Raw genomic sequence first — 22726 nt, 5'->3', positions numbered from 1 at the left:
TGAATTGTGGGAATACAATATTTCTTTACTATACATTTGTTACGTTACTTTACCTCTTGATACGTTACTTTACAATATTTCTTTACTATACATTACGTTACTTTACATTACGATACATTACTTTCAAATTCGTTACTATACACTATTTACACATAAAACCGATATGATGTTCGACGGGTTAAACCCGAGGAACGAGAGTAAAACTCTCTGCAAAGATTTTCGGAGTAAAACTCCTAATCAGATAGGTAAGACTCACCCGGACTCCGTGTAGCACGAGAGTGACGGTCCTCAGCGAGAGCGCAGCTTATATAGCCGATCGGTGGGCTGGGCGCACGCGAGTGAGCTTTGGCGATGCGGCCCGCGCGGCGTAATCGGGTACTACGTCTTGTGCTCCGCGGTCGGTAACATGTTTATCGACGCGCGATAATATTAAGTACAAATATTTACCGGCTGATTTCTAACTATCATTACAGTTTTTTACTAGATTTCTAGATAAACTATAAAATTATTTTATTTAGGAACCTTATTTTTAATTTTGATTTTAATATTAAGGGAAAAGTCAATAATGAGACATTAATTAAACCTTTGAAAAAAACATATATTGTAATAAAATACTATACAAAAACAATTTGAAATCAAAGAAATTAAACTGAGTACGAGATGCGACAGTACAGATCGTTGTCACTAGTGACCTTCCACCATTTTCTAGTCCTGTCTGTAATTTTATTCGTAACGTTATGCCTAGTCTAGTGTGAGTTTCAATCAACCTTTTCCCTTTCATTCATTTATTCTCCAAAGATATTCTAGAACTTGATTTCCGAATTTCGTTATCAAACGAAACAAGATTTCGAACACGCTAGAGATTAGGTAAGGACCAATTAAGGGACTAGAAATCAAGATGGTACCTAATGTTTATGCCCGATGCGAAATGCTGAGAATATGGCTTCCACTAGATCTCACCTCGATCCATCAAGTACCCTGAGATAGAGGACCTATCTACGTTCATCTTAATTTACCAGTAGCGTTTTTTAAAGCATAAACTTTAATATATTTAATAAAAATATCTTGGATGACGATAATATATTTGAATTTGGAACGGCGTGGAGATAAGAGTAACGGAATGTGTGTCTGGTACGTGGTGTAGTGGACCTTTTCGATGTATTATGTCAAAGTCGTATTCAATTAAGACTAATGTACATCTTGCTAATCGGCCAGTGGGATTTTTGAGGGTATGGAGCCGTCTAAGACTACTATGGTCTATTATTACTGTAAAATAGTAACCATCAAGATAGGCTCGGAACTTTTGAATTAACCAAGTAAGGGCAAGGAATCTGATTAGGCTTCTCCATTGAGTTCTATGCGTAACACCACCTCTTTAGAGACTGTTAAGAATTCTCCGTTTGCTAATTGTCCTGAACCAGTTTTTTTATTAATTGGTACATTTAATTCTTTAATTAATTTGTCACACTGAGTGTCTTCAGAGGATCAAAGAGGAGATCGCCAAGATGGTAAAGTCTTGCGAAATCCAGAAGAATGTCAACATGACTATTAAGGACGGACTTTAGACTTTTCAGGATCTTGTCAGTGAGGCGAAGACAATGTACACCCTAGCAGAAAATGGAGATAGCAACCTGGGTGGTGCTACAGGCAATGTGGAGTTATAGAGGCGCAGAAACGAAAAAAAAAGTTCTGGCAGTCCGGAGAGGATTGACGACGAGGCAAAGAAAAAAAGTAAGAGGCGAAAAAAGTTTTTTAAAAAAGATTGCGTAGGTAACGGTAACACCGAATCCTAAGCAAACCAATATGAAAAAAGCAACGAGAGGGTCTACAAAGGTTAATCCGAGTCGCAACAAGAACAACTTATGCCAACGTACTGAGCAAACTCTGTAACGATTAGTTTATACTTGAAATATAAAATCTTTTCTTTCAGAATTAATTGAAATTGTATAAATTTTAAATATAATTGGAAACAAATTCGCAATGGAAATAAACTCAATAAAATAAGACAAAATTAACCCTCGATAACAAAATATATTATTCAAAAAAATCAGTCTAATTAATTTACACAATTTGATCCAAATTTTAACGAAATAGAATGTCGCGACACACACACACTATCACACTTTGATAAAACGCTTTTGAATAAATAAAAGTTACAATGAGGCACTTGCGTACACGTGAATATTGGATATCCACGAAATTAACAAAATGTGAGCAATACTTGATATGAGATATAACATACAAAAAAAAGACAACACAGATATGAAATTAAGAGGGAATGATTGGATCAGAGATAAAATGTAAAATGTTAAAAACTTATCCAACTGATGGTTTAAACTCCAACTGAGGGAATTGGCGGTAGACCGGAAGTCGCGTGCTCGGAATCTGTATACTGATGTTGCGTCGATTTTCGTCAAGCTTTTTTCGATCAAATCGATCAACGGTTTGGCAGCAAAATATTCCTCGAAATTATCCCCTTTGTCAACGGCCCAATAGCAGGAAGACAATTTTTAGAGTTCCACTTTGAAAAATCCCACGCCTCTATTTCCGTGCGCGCCGTCCTCAGTTTCCGTAACCACAAAATAAGTCGCCACTCTAATTTTATAATAATTAAATAATGAAAATTTACATAAAAATAAAGAGCAAAAGAAACTTTAAACTTTAGCCAGAAGGGCAATCCACTAAAATCAAACTACACCTTTGGGCTGTCGGAGACACGCAAAGAAGTGGCTACCGTGTTTCTATTTTCACCAGCTTGGAAAAGTGAGGACGAGTGGCATGCGAAAATCCCTTTTATTAATTTCCCTTTCGCGCCCGCCCCCCTCCAGACCATCTAGCAGTATCCAGTTCCCCACTTGCCCATTGCCGCCTTTTCCCCAAATTAATGCGAATATTAACGAAATTGTAATGAATTAAAACCCGACTCATAGAGAGCAGAAATATCAACATGGCGCAAATATTCAAATGTATTTTGATCCTTTCAACTTCAAGTGCAGATCATAAGTTTGCAAACTGCAGTAGCAGCCCAAGTTGCTTCGTATGTAGAGAAAAGTATGATAATAAGTCGAACATTATCCATATTGCAGGCATCGGGGGATGCAAAGCCTGTAGAACGACCTTTGAGGATTCCAAGAAAGAACTGAACTTGAGTAAATCGAACTTTGAAAACATTGAATTATCTTAGAGAATTAATGACTTAGAACTTGAACTAAGAATTGAGAAGAATTGAAACTTGAATAATTATAGTTGAACTAGAGTTGAAAAGAACATGAATGACTGAACTGAAATACCTGGATATAGATCTAAGAAAAAGTAGGTTGAGAAATATCAATGATTGGATCTGTTAAAAAAGAAAATAGTAAAAACGTATCAAGTGAAAGATGTCATTAGGTCCTTCAGGCCCAGCCCTTGCGAGGGATTGTCTTTTGAGATAAAGGTGCCTTAAGAAGTAGGGATTCTAAAGTTCAAACTATTTCTTATACATGGGGCCAAGGTTCACTTTTGGAACGAATTTTCAAAATTACATAAATTTTTATAATTAATTAGTATAATAAAGTAATAATAAAATGAATTTGGACTAATTTTTAATGTGCTAAATAAAAACAAACATATATAATCATAAGAATACTTGCAATAAATATTTTAGTTGTCAACCTTTATCATAAAAGTATTTTTTAAATTAAATAGTACTCTTCTGCCTTTAAGAGCTGCAAAATCATTTATTATTTTATCAAAGTCGATGTTTTCAGTTGATACCACCGTCCGACAAAAATAAACTTTTTTCTTCCCCTGGGATGATACCGGTCACATTCAATAGATTTTGTCACGCTTTTTATGAATCTAAAAAGAAAAATGTAATGTCTAAAGACATTACGCTAAGTAGAGTAAAAATCATTTTTCATTTGTGTTAAATTTTATCATTTACTATATTTGACCAACAAAATCTATCAAAAGTGACCGGAATTATTCCAGGTGCACTCATATGGGCTGCAATACACGGTGCCAATATGGACTAAATATATGCGGGGTCACTTTTGCATTCCTAACCCCCTATCCTCTTTTCTGCTTAATTCAAGATTGTTTGCTAGGGAAATTTAAAATGTTTATTTTTGTTTCAGGAACAAAAAGGTGAACTGGCAGTTTTTCCAGCAATATAATAAGCTAGAGAACAACGGTGAGAATAGTCCGGTAGTGGGTGGGTCTGAGAGTGGTCTTGTATTAAAGAAAAAAGTACTGGTTTCTGAGGTTGAACTATTGCTAGCAGGACTCTCTCAGGACCGCTACAACAGTATTATCATCAGTACAGTAAAATTGACGGCGATCACTATATTAACTTCATTGACATTATTATTATATTATCAAAACCAATCATTCGGATAATATTATCATATACATAATATCGTACCTTGCTCCTTAATCCGTTATTTTAAGGTATGCAGTTAATCTAAACAGTTTATGAGATTAATGTAACTATCCTGGTAACGTATTTAATTATTAATAATCCTTTAAAACATTTATAGATATTTTTAAATAATGAGCCACGTCGAACTGATAGTGATTGGCTTGCGGTCGCCAAGGTTAAAGCACATCTAAGCACGGTCAGTACTTGAATAACCTTATGGGTGACCGCCTAAGTACCTCGCTATAGCCTTGGTGTTTTCACTGCAATCGAGATATATTAAGCGGGAGGTTTAACGTCAAGGATATGCTTGAGCATTTGGATGACATGATTATACATTCATGACTTGACAGTCAATAAACCGGCTGTACTTAGTATAGGTTCTCTGTAGTTTATTTACTACTCCGATCAAGAAAGGGTCAGGCGGTCAGCTACAGACCGCCATTTGAGGATCCTAAAGTTTTCATCTGCAAAGCGTAGAGCGCACTTTAGACTATCTAATTTAATCTAATCTAAAACGAGCTCATACCGAGATCCCCTAGTACGAGTGTTGGCACTTAAGCCGCAAGACCCATTGCACCTAACCCCAATAAGCTCGATCCCAGTCCCTAGAGTCCTCTCCTTTTTCAAAAGTCCAGTAACTCTTCTACGGAGAGGTAGCGAATCCAATCTGGATCTACCAAGGCCTGACCCAGTCTCACCTAGGCGAGACGTTTTTACCTATTTTATGCTGATGATAGTTTATGAGGCGAAGCCTCTGTTGAGTTTTAATCCCAACAGAACGATGGCCTGTCCATCTACAGTAGTCTTCGCCCACTCCCGCTCATGACTTTCCCTACATCAACTTTCTATAGCCCCTTTTACCGCGCCTGGCATAATACTGATTTCCGAGTGTCCTGGCGCCAAGATCAATGAGAGCTTATTTTTCAAACCTAGCTCGTCCAATACTTTTCGGCATTCCCAAACTAATTTTGATTCAATAGTCAGATTTTTCAAGGCGTTCAAAGCCGCCTAACTATCATATACCATACTTCACCTTTAAGTGGATAGCCTTTTTCCCAATCCTTTCTCAAAGGAATAATTGTCTTGAAGCGAGCATTGAATTTCTCCATTTTGACCATTCTGTCTTGTCCAAAACTAATTTCTGAGATCTTCAGTAAGTCTGCTCAATGTGAGAGCAGCTTTATTAACGATCCCTATTGTCCTTTCCGTTAAGCTGTAGGCATAATTTTGTCCAAATAATAGTATATTAATTAACAATGGTCTAAAGGCAACCATTGTTTGCGTTTGCAGCCCAAAACGTGAATAAGTGCTAGCAAACGTCAACGTAAATAATTGGCTGCCTTTGGACCCACGTTACTTACGATATTTTTTATTCTAAAGGCACAAACGTAGCACATTTAGGTTAGCTAACAACCGGTTGAAAAAGCCATTCATTTGTTCTACTAATATTTCTAAATAAGAAAAGTTGTTTTATAACTTATAATTTAAAAGTAATTGATTTCCGTTTTTACCCTATTCAAAAATTGATCTCATACTTTTTAAACAATAGCTTTAAAATTTTTGAGTTTGGGGTAAACGGAAACAACATTTTTTATAATACAGCCAATTCTGTTTGACATATTTTTTCTGCGAAAAATCTTTACATTTATCTATGCTTTGCGTTTAACAATTAGCTTGCATGAAATTTAAATTAATTTTTCTTTATATACCATACATTACCACTGATCTTAACTTAAACAGTTTATAAGCTTACAGGTTCATATTTTTAAGAGTTGGTTTTAAAGGTTTGGAAAATTATAAGGTATGATTTCTAAGGTTCGGATTTTTCTGTATTTATTCGAATGAGTAATTATAAAATAACTACACTATGTATTACCCTATGATATTATTTTAGGGCAATGAAATAACTGAAATTAAAAAAACCGAAAGTATTACTTTTTAAAAGAAAAAATTTAACGATTATAATACAATAAGTTAGGTCTTGAGGCAAAAGGTTGTATCAAATTCATAATGGTAAAAAATAATTATTTTTTCGAAACTATATAAACAAAAAAATACGTTGACTGCATCAAAACCTATAGACTTTTACATAATTTTTTAAATCTAACATATTTCCTTATATATTTAATTTTTTAAACTTATTTCTTCATTTAGATGGATTTGCAGAATATGGTAATTAGTGATTCACGCGGTGGCAGTCTTGAAAGTTTAACTCATCCGGGTGAAAGACATCATCTTCACCATTCAACGCATCCATCACATCATTCTAGATCTCCAAGTTTAAGGTAAAAGATTATGTGAATTATATGGGTGATTTGCTAATTTTTTTAGAAAGACTTTAGTCAATTATAAAAGTAAAGCAAATTTCACTTTCATATTATATATTTCAATTTATTTTTATTATATTCTTTTTTCAAAAAAATAGGATTAAAATATAAAATAAAGTATATAATTATAATTAATAATAATTTGAAGTCTTTTGTTAAATTCTGTAAAATAAATTAATTTGTATTGATTATATCTTCCTGTGAAAATTTTTATATTTATTTTGAACTACCAGAATTAATGAAAACATAAGTCAGCTGAAAGTCTACATAATGTAATATTTCTTAAGTATATTGAAAATATTTTTAGAAGAAATTCGCCAATTTTCCACAGGTCACCATCACCTGGACGACATAGGTACGATCATCATAGTCATCAACAACACTTTAGTGATACTGTAAACAACGTCGTAGAAATTCAAAGGCACTCTCATCAACCACACCTTCCACAACATAATCATCGACATAAAATTAGAGGTAAATATTTTTTAAAAATTTGTCATAATAATTACTTAAGTAATTTAATTGATATAAGGCCAACATGAAACCTTACTAGTTCAGAAGAAACTTTTTTTTTGATTTTACAATGAGTCGTCAATTCCTGGACCATATAACAATTCTTCCAATTCTCCTCTTCCTAAGAGGAGGATAAAAGGGGAACCCCTATTGTCATTGGAATTATTATTATTCTTCACCGGATCAACATAAAAATTTACAGACTGTAGCCCTTTTTGCAAATTTTAATTAAATAGAAGTAAATTTAAGGTTTCACTGGCGTTGCCAATAAATAAAAATTTAAATTAATAAAATTATCCGCGGGCGCCAGATCAAATAAACACAAACAAAATTTAATAATAAATTGCAACGACTTGATTTTTCTCGGCTACTCAAAATAAATCGGTAGAGAAGGGGCATTCGCGAAAGAATGCTGCAAGAATTGTCACAAAAAATTAATTTAAATTATTACAATAAATTCAACAAAATTACAAAATGTAAACTTCACTTTAATTACACATTTTTAATTGTAACATAATTATTAAAATGGCGGATTAAAATAGAAGACAGACAAAACAAACGATATACAAGAGGCTTGTGCACTCTTGTCACAAAATTCCAAGACGAATTCAATTGATTAAATCATGATAAATAATAAAAAGAATTAATCAGGGAATTTTTGTGAAATGATCAGAATATATAAAGAAGGGAAATTAATAGTTTTCACAAACAAATATTAATGGGGAAAAAGGGTCAATAACACGTTTTTATAATAAAAGAGAAAATACATAATCAAAACATGTTGTAAAATAATATAACACTTCAAAGAAAATTCCTTCAGCAAAGGAAATTCAATTTAATAAAAGAAAATGGACGATATTATCACAAAAAGACAAAAATTGAAAATCAAAAAGAATTCAAATTCTTTGCTGAATTTTTAATTAGGAAAAATTCTCTTGCCGAGGAACAATATAAATAAACAGCCAACACAATCACTATTTAATAAAAGTTGAATAATTGAAATTAATTTAAGCACACACACAAAATACGACTTCTCTCTTCGGAGGCTGCTGACAAAAGAGAACGATTTTAATATTTTGTTGATAATAATGGTTTTATTAAAATTATTTATTCATAAATAATAGAACTTTATTTAACAGAAAAAGATATATTTATTAAATAAAATAGTTAGTTACAGATCTGTAGCTTTACAGATATATTAATGCTAAGACTGATAATAGTCAACTGAACTCTTGAGGCGATCAGTCCTTTACGTGAAAAGGTACTTAGGTCCAGTTTCACCAACTCCGGTTAAAAGTTAATCAGCGATTAAATCCCTAACTGACCAATCATGAGCTGTTAAATTGACTTTAATCGCAGATTAACTTTTAACCGGAGTTGGTGAAACTGTTCCTTAGCCTTCAAGTACTAACCTTATCTTAGTTTGCAGTGGAAAAATTTGTCGATGTACAAATAAAAGAGAATGTTTGGTAAAATTGCTTTTTGGGGCTGACAACCATTTTTTATAACATTACCTGAGTGAAGGGTACATGCTGAACATACAAACATTCGAACACAAAAACACATTTTAGAAACTTCAAAATATAACTCAGAATATTTTACAAATAATATTCTATATTCAATAGGTTTATTATTCAATCCAGATGTTACAAAAATGAAATAAATAATTCAAAAACTCTCTCCTCTATTATCCTCTAATATTATTTTGTCAAGACTATGTCATAAAACACAATGGAAATAAATCCAAAAATTGTACAAAATTCTTGACAGGTTCGCATGACGATTCAAATGAATTGAATTCTACCAAGATTATATAATTTATATACAAGACAATCACAAATAAATTGTTTCTCACTCACCGTCATTTAATTGGTTATATATTATGCTTATTGAAAGAAGACAACGTCAGCTAACAGAATTCGAATGAGAGAACTTCTTTGCCCAATTGATTAAAGTCAAAAGAATGTAGATATGCAATTTATAAATTTTACAATCAAGATGATGACGATGATCCAATTTGTTTCCTTCTTATCTCTTTTTTTTGACGTGAGATTTGAGAAAAATAATAAGACTCAATAATTTCTTTTTCGACGATACATTTAAATATTCATCCCTCACAAAGTATTCTATTCAACAAGATTTTTTTCAACTGAGTAGGCACTGAGTTAATGTATTTATTTATTTATTTATACATATTTCCCCGCGGTCACATTATTGGACCATAATTGGGTTACTAAATAATTATGGTAGTGTTCCATATACAAAAATAAAAATAGATAAAGGTTTAACATAAAATATCACAAATATCTCAAATAAGTAAAACTACTCACGAACGCTCTCAATATATTGATTTAAGCATTTCAAAAACGCCGAATGATTCGAAAAAAATAAATCCAAATCTGGTTTCATCAATGTAAACATTTTGTTGATATGATTAGACGCAAATATGATAGGTGAATTTATACTAACAATCGACAGTGGATAACACATTTCAAAAGGCTCATAAGTTCTAGCAGACAATCTAAGTATTTTAAAGAAAATTTGACTTAATAGGTACGGACAGTCTATTTGGGATGACATAATTTTGAACAAAAAGGTAGTAACATTAATTAGATTGCGTTCCTCTAAAGTCAAGCAATTAAATCGCTGACACAATTCCAAATAATCGCAGCCTCTCTTAGGGTACAACTCCATCAGCCTTGAAAGCCATATACTTTAAAAATCTCTTTTACAATGATTCAATCTCAGATGCATACTTATTGTAATATGGATTCCAAATAATCCGTGCATATTCAGCACGCGATCGTATCAGCGAATTAAAAAGTAAAAAGAGAGTGCTTGGTCTAGACTAGTGTCCAGATGCGCAGATAAGACACCCCAATCAAATGTATTGATTATAAAGTTCCAATTTAATTAAAGATAGTGTCCTAAATTGAGCTGACTCAAAAAGTTTATTATAAAACAATAATCTTTATATTTTATCAGGTCCATGGAGTGCATCTACAAGTCCAGCAAGATCTCCTAGTCCAGTGCATCCAACGGACTATGATTATCACTACGGTACTACAAGTTTAGATCAACGTTCTCGAAGTCCTAGTCCAATTGAAGAAAGAACGCCTGGACATCCTCATCATCACTATCATCATCCCCATCAGCATAGTTACCCTGTGCTTGTCATGCGAAGAGGTCAGGGACGAAGATTACCGCCGACTCCTAATAAACCCTCGACCCTTCAACTAAAGCCTTCAAACATTAATTTTCCTAAACTAAATGCTTCACCTACTCATGGACCACACATAATCCATGTATCAGGACCACAGCATGTTTCAAATTCAAATGCTTCACATGGTCACGGCCCCCTTAGTTTTGAACAGGCTGTCGCAATGGGTCGCGGAGGACGCATGTTACCAAGTCCTGTTCCCAACGGTTATAAACCACAACCTGTTCAAACAAAACAAAGAACAACAAGATCTAAGCACTCAGACAGTGACGAAGATGACTGGTGCTAGCCAATGTGGAAACCGAGACACTGGTCCGGTGACAAACAGCATTTAAAAGGCCTCTCAGTTGGTGCTTGAGAGAACTGCCTATTTTTAAAATAATAATTCATTAGTCGGGATGTGTCAGAAAATCAGAAAGACAATTTCCCGTCAACAAAATGTCGCAAGACTGAATCTTTCTAATCGGTAATGTTACAGAAGCTGCTAGTCAAAAAAAAAAAAAAAAATGATTACGAAATCTTTTCGTGAAGTTTAAATTGTTAATCAGAATGTTTCATATGCAAGTGATATCAGCAAGTGTTCTCAAATTAATTTATTTAATATTATCTCGACGCGTGTAAAAATTCCAGTGTTATCAAATATTTGTTTTTAAATTATCCTTCTGTCAGAAACTTAATTAACTTACTCATTCTTAAAAAAAAAGGCTTGAGAGGTAATGCGAATGTTTTGTATAGACATTGTACAATATCGTCAATAAAATAATCAAATGGCTCCCATGAAAACGGAACTTTTAATACATGAATTTAAATAACTTTGCATTAGCAGCTTAGTATATACGCAGAGGCTCTCAAGGTACTCAGTATAAGGTCTTCAGTATTCTTAATTTTTATACGACGTCTTCAATATGTTAAAACCGAAATAATATCAATAGTAAATACTATATAAATTGTTAAGGATAAGTTTTTAAAATAATATCAATAACAATACTAAATAAATTGTTAAGGTTAAGTTTTTAATTATCTAATTCCTAAATTAAAGAAACTGCGAATATTATTTCAATCTGTTGTATTTTAATTCTGTAAAACAAAATGAATTATTGCAATTTTCATATATATTATATAACGAATTTTATATTTTAATTTGCTTATTTATTAAACAAATACTTTTATTTTTTTATAAGGAAAAGAGGAAAGAGTGTGTATAAATTTAAATTTGTAATCATATTTAAAAAAAAAAAACATTTACTTCAATTAAAAAGAAAACTAGGAAAATCACAGTGGAACTTGGCATAAGTGTAGAAGTTTGAGTGTCTGTTTATCTCCGAAAAATTGAGATGCTCAAGATTGAAACCCAATCAAATATGGCCGTATTAAGTATTCATATTATGATATTGACATTATGTCAATTATTAGAACGGAATTTTTTAAATATGAGAGCTTTCACATAAAGAATATAAAAGAATTTATTGTTTTTAAAGTAATAAAATATTATTTGAAAAAATGGTTCTGATCTAGGTATATATATATATATATAGCCAATACGAGTTCCACAATATTGTAAAATATTTGTATCTATTGTATTTTAGAATACTGCTAATTGATTCTATAAAATTGCTTTCTATTTCAAATAATGTCATAAAAGGAATAGTTAAATAATGTTGATATATTGAAAAAGTTAAAAAGAAATTTCAGTTTTTTAAACGTTTTTTTTATGAATATTGTAAATAATGAAAAGGGATATTTACGATTATTTGGTATTATTAACATTTAAATGTTAACGGCTCATAAGCAAATGTACCCTAAAAAGTATCTCTTCCAAGTATTAACGATTTTTACCAAAACGTGCGTTTAGGAGAGTCCATCAGATTAGTAAAAAAAATCCATCGTCGGAAATACTGAATAGCATCACATAAAGGTAAAGTGGGATAATTTCTAGCTAAAAATGTACATTTAAAAAAATCTCACGATTTGAGCGTAAGGTAAGGCAGAGGGACACGGTTCGGCCGAAGGGTGTTCAGTAAAAAAATTGTCATGCACATGTAATTTTCTTTTTGTAAATGGTATTTCGAGATGCTAGGAAGTTTTCCTGTTTTGTTTTTTTATTTATGCATTAAGAGTGTCAAACGGTATCTGAAATTCTTTGGCAAGAAGAGAGCTTTAATTATCGCTCTGAACGTGAAATAGTATTGATTTTAAAATACTTTTTTTCTCGAAACACGAACACTTTTAACAAAATCAGCCAAAATCCTCATCTTATAAATTTCCTAAATCCAAAAGACAGTACGAATCCATAAAAAAAACATGGTTGCAAAACAAAAAGTAGAAAAGTAATCTAATAACAGCTGCGACTTTGTGCGCCCTGCATGCTGCTGCCATCTGACGGCGGCAGGAGGTAATGAACCCCTCATTATATTACTTTTCGTTTTGCAATACATATTTTTCAAACAAAATCGATTTTCTACAGATTTTTTAAAAATTTTTAAGATGTATTATTGACATCACTTTACATGTGTTGTTCAAATTTTATTGAATTTTACCGTATCATTTTCAAGATAAAAATTGATAAAGTTTGAAGTTTTACATGGGAACAGTGAAAAAATATGAAAAATGACCATGTTTTCATTAATTAAAAAAAAACGGTTCTACAGATTTTTTTCAAAAACTAATATGTTTTAAATTATGAGTTTTAACAGTTTTTACAAAAATATGAAATTTTTTTACCGTTTGGTTGTGAAGTAAATGTTAATCAAAGTTAGCAACTTTTGAACTTATCCCATGTAAATAAAAGAAAGAAGAGGAGAAACGGCAAATTAACCTCTAAATTGGCCAGTGGAGCTCAACTTTTATGGACTATAGCTGTCGGTTTTAAACTTACGGAAAACCCCTAATAGAATGAGTACCGCTTGAAGGGATGAACCTCCTTAAGTTTTTTTTTATCAACAATTATTATTATCAAAGGCTTGTAAATTCGAAATTAATTGGAAAATTTTAACATGTTAATAAAACCAAATAACCGTAAATACCACTTTCCATTATATACAATATACATAAAACAGTTTAATAAACGAATAATAAAATTTTTATAAATATTTTATTTTATTAAGAGGTTACGCCACAGTAGAGTACGATATATCTGTGGCGAATTAACCATGAAGTACACAAAGCAAGCGATTCATACAAACTCGGTAAGTTAGTTTTTTTTGTACAGTACACAGACAGTACGTATGCTTGCCGTGAAAAATAAAAATGACTGCTTTTTGTCAAGCTGATCGTGTAAGGTTATGTGCGCAATTGTTTCTTTAAACTTTCTGCATTATTCATTCGGTACGCTAATACTACAAGCTTACATTGCAAATATACGTGCTATTTTGGTATTGTGCAACAATGCCTTTCATCAGATTCAAAAATCATATTGAAATTAGACGAGTCCACATCACAATGGTCCGAAATGATAATTTACTATTTATAATTCGTTGAAGACAAGATTTGAAATTTTCATTATAGAAAATTTTTTATTTAAGGCACTATTCACATGTAACGGCTAAAATTTTAGGCTTTTTTCAGAAATTTTTTTTTTTTCAATGAAAATAAATTACAACTCTATTGCTTTTATTACACATTATAATTGGTATCTTAAAGTATAGAAACAAATTTTTTTTTGGTGAATTTTAAAGTAAATAAATAATTTTTTGTCTGGGTGAAAGTTGACTCCTTGAAAAATGCTTAATTTATTTTCATTCAATCTTTTTAATTTAAATAAAAAAATTGGAATAAAAATTTAATGACGTTTAGAGAAATTTTATGATATTTCAAAAAAAAAATAATAATGTCAACATCTATAAAAAAAAATTGTAATCTGGATTATGAAAAGTAAATTTTACTTTCAGACTACTGCGTAAACATCTCAACTAATTGTAAATGTTATTATAAAGTGTAAAACACTTTATGAGTGTTTTTAGACACTAAAATACATTTACGATAGTGCGGATCTTACATTGACATGAAAAAATAAAATTAATTTATATTTTGAACTCATAATAAAAAATTCTCTCGAATTTTCGGTATAGTTGTTAATATCCAAAACTTTAAAAGTTTAAAATATATTGAAAAAATTCGAAATACTTCCAAATTTTAATTAAAAAAATAATTGAGTTAGCCATTTACTGGATTTGAAAAGTGTGGTTTCGAGAAAAACACGTTAAAATATCTTCACAATATAGAACCATATTTTTCTAAATCTTTTTCTTTTTTTAATGTGAATGTTTATTATAAAAATTCTTATAAAGAGATTTATTGTCCATAAATATTGCACTATATAAAGCATGTTTTATAATATTAATGAAAGCGTTTGTAAATAACGGGTTTATATAAAACCAACTATATTTTATTTTAAGATCCTAAAACGATCATTTAAATAAAAAAAATCGATTTTATTTAATTCTACTGTGGTATAACTCCTAAATGTTAAATTAAATCACTTTTAAATAATTAGTTGAATCATACTATATTTTTCAAGTTCTTCTGGAATGACTGTATAGTAAATGAACAAACACAATAAATCTATAAATTAATTTATAAAAAGAACTATTATATAGTATGCCGAAATTTTATGACAGCTCAATGCTTTGTTGTACCAAATATTTGTACTAAAAATAGAATTTAATTTCAATTTAATTTCAAATGTTCCTTGCTAGATAAAAAAAATAAACAAGATAATAAACTAAAACTGCATATTCAGAGTCTGATGAAACAGTGAAATCTTTAATTAATTCAATGAAATAGTATATGATGTAATAAATGTATGTTCATACAGTAAGCTTGATTAATTAATAACTAAACTAGTATAATAATATGTTTTTATCAATTAAACTTAAAATTTCTTGAAAAGGTAACATTTAAGATAATTTAATTGAAATTAATTATTAAGAAAAAGAATTTCGTAAAAACATTCTGTAATCTTGATCTGAATCAACAATAAGTATATTCCTGAACTGTTCTAGTGAAAAGTTAAAAACTTATTGAACTGGCTTGTAATTTTTTTAAACTGTTGCCCTATATGGGAGTAAAAAATTTCTAAAATATTAGCTAATTTTTTTTAAATGAGATAATATTTTAAAGATTGGTTACTCTCGTATAGAACAACAATTTACCAAAGTTATCAATAACTTCTAATTTTTGATCTGGACAGTAAATGAATTTTCCCCCCATGTGCTACTGATTACAATAAGCTTATTATGGGGACCGCCTCTGGGAAACCAGTGCTTACGACCAAAATCAATTTTTCGATAAAAAAAAAAATTATTTAAGATAAATAAGTTTATAGTGATGTTACAAGTGCTTGAAACTCGTTACTTCAAGGATTTTAGAGTCACTGATTATTAATATGATTTTCGAAATACAATTAAAAATAAATAAAAAATTGTTAAATGCATTTGTAGATAAAGTGAAATACACTAACCTTTATTTTTGTTCGTAACTGGAGATTTAAAGTCTGTTCAAAATCACAACTTTTAATTTTATGGTTCAAATGATTATCAACAATTTAATAATTTAATTACAAATGAAAAAAATTTAAACATTGTACATTGAATAAATATTTTTCATGCATTGTCAATTTAATTCAATTACTAGTACTTTACAAAAATTTTTTTTGACCAAAATTTTCATTTTTTCAAGCAAAAATGGATCCCTTATTACTTAATATATTCACGAAGTTTACTTTGTATTCACTCACATAAAGTGGATTTATTTATTCAATAAATTAATTTGTTAATTCACCGTAGGACGTGTCGTATCGAAAATATTCTACAGTATGACGAACTTAAAGCTTACCTTCTCGATTAGAAGGTAGAAAATATATACATATATACACCTGTATTAGACCCCAGGAAGAATTACCACAAACAATACCAACCCTTGGACCCTTTGTTGAGGATTAACTCTAAGGACCCAGGTAATAATTTCTTTCTCTCCTTATCATATGGAAAACAGATAAAAGTCTAAAACTGAAGAGGTAGAGGAAATCTTTCGTTCTCACACCAAGGAATATAAAATAACTTTTTTTTTCTTTCTCTTTTACAAAAAAATAACATGAGAATGTCTTCCTTTACCTAATTTACATATCTTAAGTGATGTTAGATTTTCTTCACTTATAATTAAATTATTAAATTGTTGATAATCATTTGAACCATAAAAATAATTAAAAATTTTCCAAAAACAATATAGATTCATTTCTCGCTTGAAATGATTGTAAACACTCTTTCCCCAGATACGGTTTATATACGTTGAAGAATAAATGAAATTTTCTAGATTTAGATTTAAAGACTATAAAAAAAAATTGCTTAATTTTGACAGCAAAATGTTAAGTTTTTTTTAATAAGTATACCGCTATGTTATTAATCTACCTTACTGTATTTAAATTTATTTTACATTTATAGAAATAACGACGAATGTAATTAATAGCTTAAAATAGAATTTGGCATTACATTATTGTATTGTGCTGTCAAACTCTATTAACGTTCTTCTATGTTTAACATCAAACTATCTAGGAAAAGTTTTAATAGGTATGTCATTTTGAATCCAGTATAACGAGAAAAAAAAGAACAGAATTATGGGAAGCTAATCAAAAATCATTCAAGTGTGTTTGAAATTTCATATAATTTTAAAGAGATGAAACAGAAACTATTAAATTACTATAGAAAAAATATCTAAATTATAATTATTCTAAACTGGAAAAGAATTGCAAGTTAAAGTTTATGGAAACCTGAAATGAAAGTGCCAATCAAGTCTCTGATTTTTTGCTAAAAATTAGAGATACAATCAAGTTGCGTATTGGAAATATCCCTTAAAATAATTCCTTCGTAATATGTTAATATATATGTAAATGTATTACCGATTTTCTATTTTAAATACTTTTTTGTATTTAATCATTTTTTCTTATTTAATAAGACAGAACGAAATTAATCTGTAACTTGAATTTCAATAGAATATAATTCACAGGTTTCTATTTCACCTCGGAAACAAAGTATGTTAAAAAAAAAGTTGCAATTATTTATATTAAAATGCACCTGAGATTTACCTAAACTAAACTGACTCAAAATACTGAAACCTGTTACATACTGCCAATCGATATCGGAGTAATTATGCATGTCATCTAAAAAAAAATGTAGATACTTATACATGCGCGATAGTTTTTGATACTCCGTGATTAAGTGAATAAATTTTTGTGTGTAAGCGTGTATATTGCAAATTATTGATAATTAGTAATGAATGCATTTTTTAATTCATAAGAAGAATATTGGAACGCTATCCGACATTATTTTGTTCTTTAATTAATTGCAAACAATTCTTGAAGTAATTTTTTAAACAATTATGTAATAAATTTTTTAATTAATGACTCTAATTAACTTTTGAAAAATAAATTCCAGGTAATGAGCTATAAATATTAGATAGATAAAACCTTAAATAATATTTCACGCAAGTTTTATTTAATATTTTACCAGACCCGGTTTTAGGGGTATGCAGCTGCTAGGGCGCCACGATTCGAGGAGTGTTCCATGTCAAGCTGATCAGTTTTTGTTTTATTTGATCGACTAAAAATGATTTAAAAAACCGATTTTGTTTTGCATTTAACAGTTTTTTTTGGAATGCAGTAATTAAACGAGGAGTTCGTTCTAAACAATTTAAATATTAACAATAAGAACTTTAAATAGAATTTTTCATTAATATTAATATATTATTATTAATAGTATTTAATTTATGGTATTTTAAAAATTTTAAATATATATTATTCCACAATTTCAAAGTATTTATTCATATTTTGATATCGATAAAATTAGATTAGAAAAAACTTACTTAAACATTAGTAAACTTAAAATGAATGAATGAAAGTACTTTAAATAAATACTCATAATAAAACAATAATTATAATAAAAGTAAATATATTTCAGCAAAAAATTATTTCAAGAAACTATTAAATGAGAATTGATAAAACAAATATCAATGTGTAAGCAAGCGAAAGTCTATTGCAATCCAAAAGGAGAAAAACATGAAAAACTTTGAAATAAAGAAATTTTGAAAAACAGTGATATAAATTATTATTTAACGAAGTAAGATACATTTGATAATAATTAATGTATTTGAAAATGGAATAATTTTTTTTGTCTAATCGACAAGTCAAGTTACTTTTTGGAAAAATAATTAAACCAGAAAACAGTTAAATAACCCGAAAAAGTAAAAGATTATATTTTTACATAGAAAACCAGCTTAGGAACGCTGTTGTTATTTTACAGTGGGAGATAAGGATTAATTAATCAATCACATTAATTAAGTAGATCATTAATTACTCAAAATTCACAACAATTACATTATTTATTTATATTCACTCCAAACTCGGATATGCCGAATATTTAAAAAAAAAATTGCAGAAGACCGAAAGACAAGATTTATATTTTATTTTCTAAATTATATTTCAATAACAATGATATCGAATCTGAAGGAAACGACCCTTAATTAATTTTCGGAACTCTCTGTCCAAATTTATGTAATGACGACGACTATCATCGCCTCGTCTGAATTTTACACTTTACATTTTGAAATATTTCACCAAAAAAGAATGACACTAACTCGACGAACACCAGGATGAGAATGAGAATAAACTCTTATTTGGTGACTTCCAATTTAAATTGATCGATAGTGATGTCCTTAACGTCTTTGTAATCCGACAAAAATTCTTAATGCCTCGCGAGAATTTTTCATAACAAAACAAAAGGACAAATCATAACCGATATTTATTCTAAATTGGCTATTAATCTGACGACTTTGGCAAATTGGTTTATTAATATAATAACTTTCGTTTACATACTAATTTTTATTATTTTAGGTTATTTGTGCGCAACAAAATGCCGCGTCTCAATATATGTAAATATAAATTATATTTTAAAATGGCATCTTTGTGTGGACGTTTTGTAGCAGTAACGATTTTGTGTGCACAATTTCCAACAATTCTTCGTTTTTCTTTGGGTACGGTTTGCTCAATAATTTTTCTCGCGCACAAACTTCAAACTCTGACAACTTTTCGTTTAACTTAAACCCGTACACTAAATCATTTGTTGCCATTAATTTCAAGTCAAAATGGCACGCATGTAAATCTTCTACGTGTCGTAATTATCACCAATCAGCAGATCGATTTTTACTGTCACGGAAATTTTTTCACTTGAGCCCATAACCCGTTGGGTTTTTGTGAAATAAAGAGAGTATTATTTCCATTAGGAGAAGAAATTTAATTACAATTTGTTTATAATATCGTAATGCTAGACATTAATTTGGTTTTATTTAATTCAGATGGTAAAACTGGTGGCTCTATTTGTGATACCAAGAAAAGAGGATTATCCAAAGGATTATTACCAAAATATTTTGTTTTTAAACAATCAAGCTGTGTTTGCAATCCAGGAAGTCTAGAATTATTTATGTTTAGTTCCTGTTTTCCAGTAGAATTTTGATTCATTGGATCTAAATTTTTTACATATGGATCTACATCATCACACGACAAATAATTGCGAGAGTCATAAAATTCCATTCCACCGAATGTTTTTCTAGGTATTCGCTGAGGATTCATCAAATATTCTAATGTCATTGTTTTTCCATTACTTGACATTTTATAAAAAGGATATTTGTTTTTGTTATCAATGACTTTTGAAAAAGATTTACCAAACCTTCTGTTAACTGAAGGATATCTATATTCCATGTCTCTACTTCGTTTGCTACGAATCAAATATTGATCTTTCATACTTTTATTTAGTATCATAACTGGATAAAAATGCAACAAATTAGAAGGTGGTTTTTGATATAAATTAAATTTTTCATTTACACAACTTTTGCTTCTTAAATATTTGTCACCACCTGATGCAACAGAAGGACATAACAAATCGAAATAATTTAATAAAGATGTGTCTAGATGTTGAATAATATCAGGAATTTCTTTTTCTCCTAAACTTACATTATCACTTGGCTTTGCATCATAATTTTGTAAGTGATCTGAAGCGTAAGATGTATTTCTTTTTCGTCTTGTTAATAAATGCCAATTTACCATTTTTGACAAAAATAAATCAGGTTTAACAGTAGTTTTTTTCTCAAGTTCTTTGAAGTGTGTAGAATTTTTGTCTTTCTTAAAAAATTCGTTATATATATTACTATAATTAGAGATCACGGGAGTTTCACTTGATACTTTTTTCAATGTGGCAACTTTGTAATATTTATTAGAATTAGTGCTTGGTTCTAAATTAGAAGGTTCTGCAAAACTTTCCACCATTTTTGAAGTGTTTGGATTTATATAAAGGATGTGACCATTTTTATCATATCTATTTCTTCCAAGTGCTGAATGATTTATATCAGATTTTTGTAACTCACTGTTTAATTGTTTTCCTGATTTTTTTCTGAAAGTATGTTTAATTTCAGGTTCTAAGTGTAAGGCTTCTTTTGAGTTGTCAGAATTGTTATATTTTAAATTCCAAGATTTCGAAAGTTTCTTTGACTTTATGGGTGAATGATTCTGTTTTAAACTACTTTCGTTTAAGTTACGAATCCCTTTCACTTCGGATAATCTTTTATTTTTTGGTCTTTCGCTTTCAGTATCGATATATTCAATATTTCTTTCCAGTTGCTTTATTCCCTGTTGGACTAAAAACTTGGGATTTATTTTTGATTTTAAAAATTTCTTTCTAATATTTCTGCCTAAATTTTTGTTCTTTTTATGTTTAGCGTTTCTTTTTCTATTATTCGCAGATTTTGGTATAATTTTCAATGTTTTTGGATTTTTCTTGTAAATATTTGAATAATTGTCTGCATCTAAAGAATTTTGATGGGTATTTTTCATATTAGAACTAGCGGCTTTCTTTTTATTATGCTTCTTATGAAATTTTTTTGCATAATTCTCATCAAAATTTGCATTTTTTAAACGTCCTCCATGATCATATGCAGAATCTTCATAACCTTCTTCGGTATAAATTGTTGCAATTTTTTTATTTGTAATTACCTCTTTTAAATGTGCAGCATTTTCTTTACTTTCTTCTGATTCATCAAGAATCTCTCTACGTGGCACTCGCTCTATAACATCGGATGCTCTGACTTGAGCATATAATTTTGTAGGAACAAATGTCCCTTCTAACCGAATAGGAAGTTTTGCCTTTTTTTCAGAAACTAAATCCGTAAAATTTTCTTTACTGTCCAATATATAAGGATTGACACTACGTGACTCTTTATATTGCTTTTTATGACTTTCTTTTGGAGTATATGTATTTGAACTGTTGGAAATTGTATCACTAACTGGATTTAGTTTCTCTTGATTTATTTGTTTTAAGTAATTTTTGCAGCAAACGTGAGTGACGAATAAAAATAATATCACTTTTGACATGTTTTTTGTATAAATATATTATTATAAATACAACAGCAAGGATATTTGAACAACTCACTAAATATTTTCTTATCTCTTTTTTAACAATAAATAAAAAAAGTTTTTACACAAAATTCACTAATAATGTAACTACTTTGTTTTTATTTTTTGTTTCTCACTCTTCACTATTCTTTAAAATTATATTTAAACATGTTAATCGATAAACTTTTGCATACAGTGAATGTAATGAATACTTTTATCGCAGCAACTGTAATATACTGGTCTTAAAATAACAATAATAGACGAATTTATATTTGTCATCGATATGGAAAATTGAAGTTTGGAAAAAACTAAGTTAGATTAAAGCGTAACTGGTAAGACAGTGGTTCCAGAAGCAGCGGAGCATGATCTATTATCCCAAATAACGCTTTCTCTGCGTTACGCTAAATAAATTTATTTCTATCAATTCACACACTTTTTATAATGATAGAGAACGTCATAGTTTATATAAGAAAGTCGATCAGTTAAAATTTTTGAATACATCTATAAATATCAATCAATACTATTGCATTTAAAACTAACAACCATTTTTTATAGCATTATGAATTGCCGTTTCAAAATCTACAACAACCGCGGAAGGATTAAAAAAACCTTTTACTTCACATAACAAACAATATTTTTTTAAGTAATCAATGTATATAGCTCCACGTTTATGTTTCAGCAAAAAAAAGTTAGCGGAATATAGTAAAAATTTGTTTAAAAAAAGGGGTTGCATAATCAAAAGATCTGTCAATATAAACTGTCTCCGAAGATACGAGAAAATTTTAATTTCTTTCAGTAGCAAAATTTATTCCATTTGACTGAGGGTCAAGAAA

General features: G+C 29.7%; 1 protein-coding gene across 17 annotated transcripts in view; it reads left to right on the top strand.

The window, feature by feature from the left end:
- LOC127285335 (voltage-dependent calcium channel type A subunit alpha-1) overlaps positions 1-17858 on the top strand; it is a 105052-nt gene extending 87194 nt beyond the window's left edge. For 13 of the 17 annotated variants that reach the window (XM_051311299.1, XM_051311298.1, XM_051311302.1 and 10 more), the window contains 4 exons: positions 4119-4128; positions 6557-6687; positions 7061-7203; positions 10228-17858. In XM_051311299.1, coding sequence (XP_051167256.1) covers positions 4119-4128; positions 6557-6687; positions 7061-7203; positions 10228-10751 — 808 coding nt within the window. In that variant the 3' untranslated portion in view covers positions 10752-17858. The remainder of the gene's footprint in view (positions 1-4118; positions 4129-6556; positions 6688-7060; positions 7204-10227) is intronic. The other 4 variants (XM_051311310.1, XM_051311309.1, XM_051311313.1 and 1 more) reach the window with 1 other exon arrangement.
- The last annotated feature ends 4868 nt before the right edge of the window (positions 17859-22726 follow it).

The sequence above is a fragment of the Leptopilina boulardi genome, unplaced genomic scaffold (assembly GCF_019393585.1).
Source record: "Leptopilina boulardi isolate dan_hultmark-lab unplaced genomic scaffold, ZJU_Lbou_2.1 LbouV2_330, whole genome shotgun sequence".
NCBI classification, from domain to species: domain Eukaryota; kingdom Metazoa; phylum Arthropoda; class Insecta; order Hymenoptera; family Figitidae; genus Leptopilina; species Leptopilina boulardi.
The sequence above is the reverse complement of the archived record's forward strand: the minus strand, read 5'-3'. Positions and strand labels throughout refer to the sequence as shown.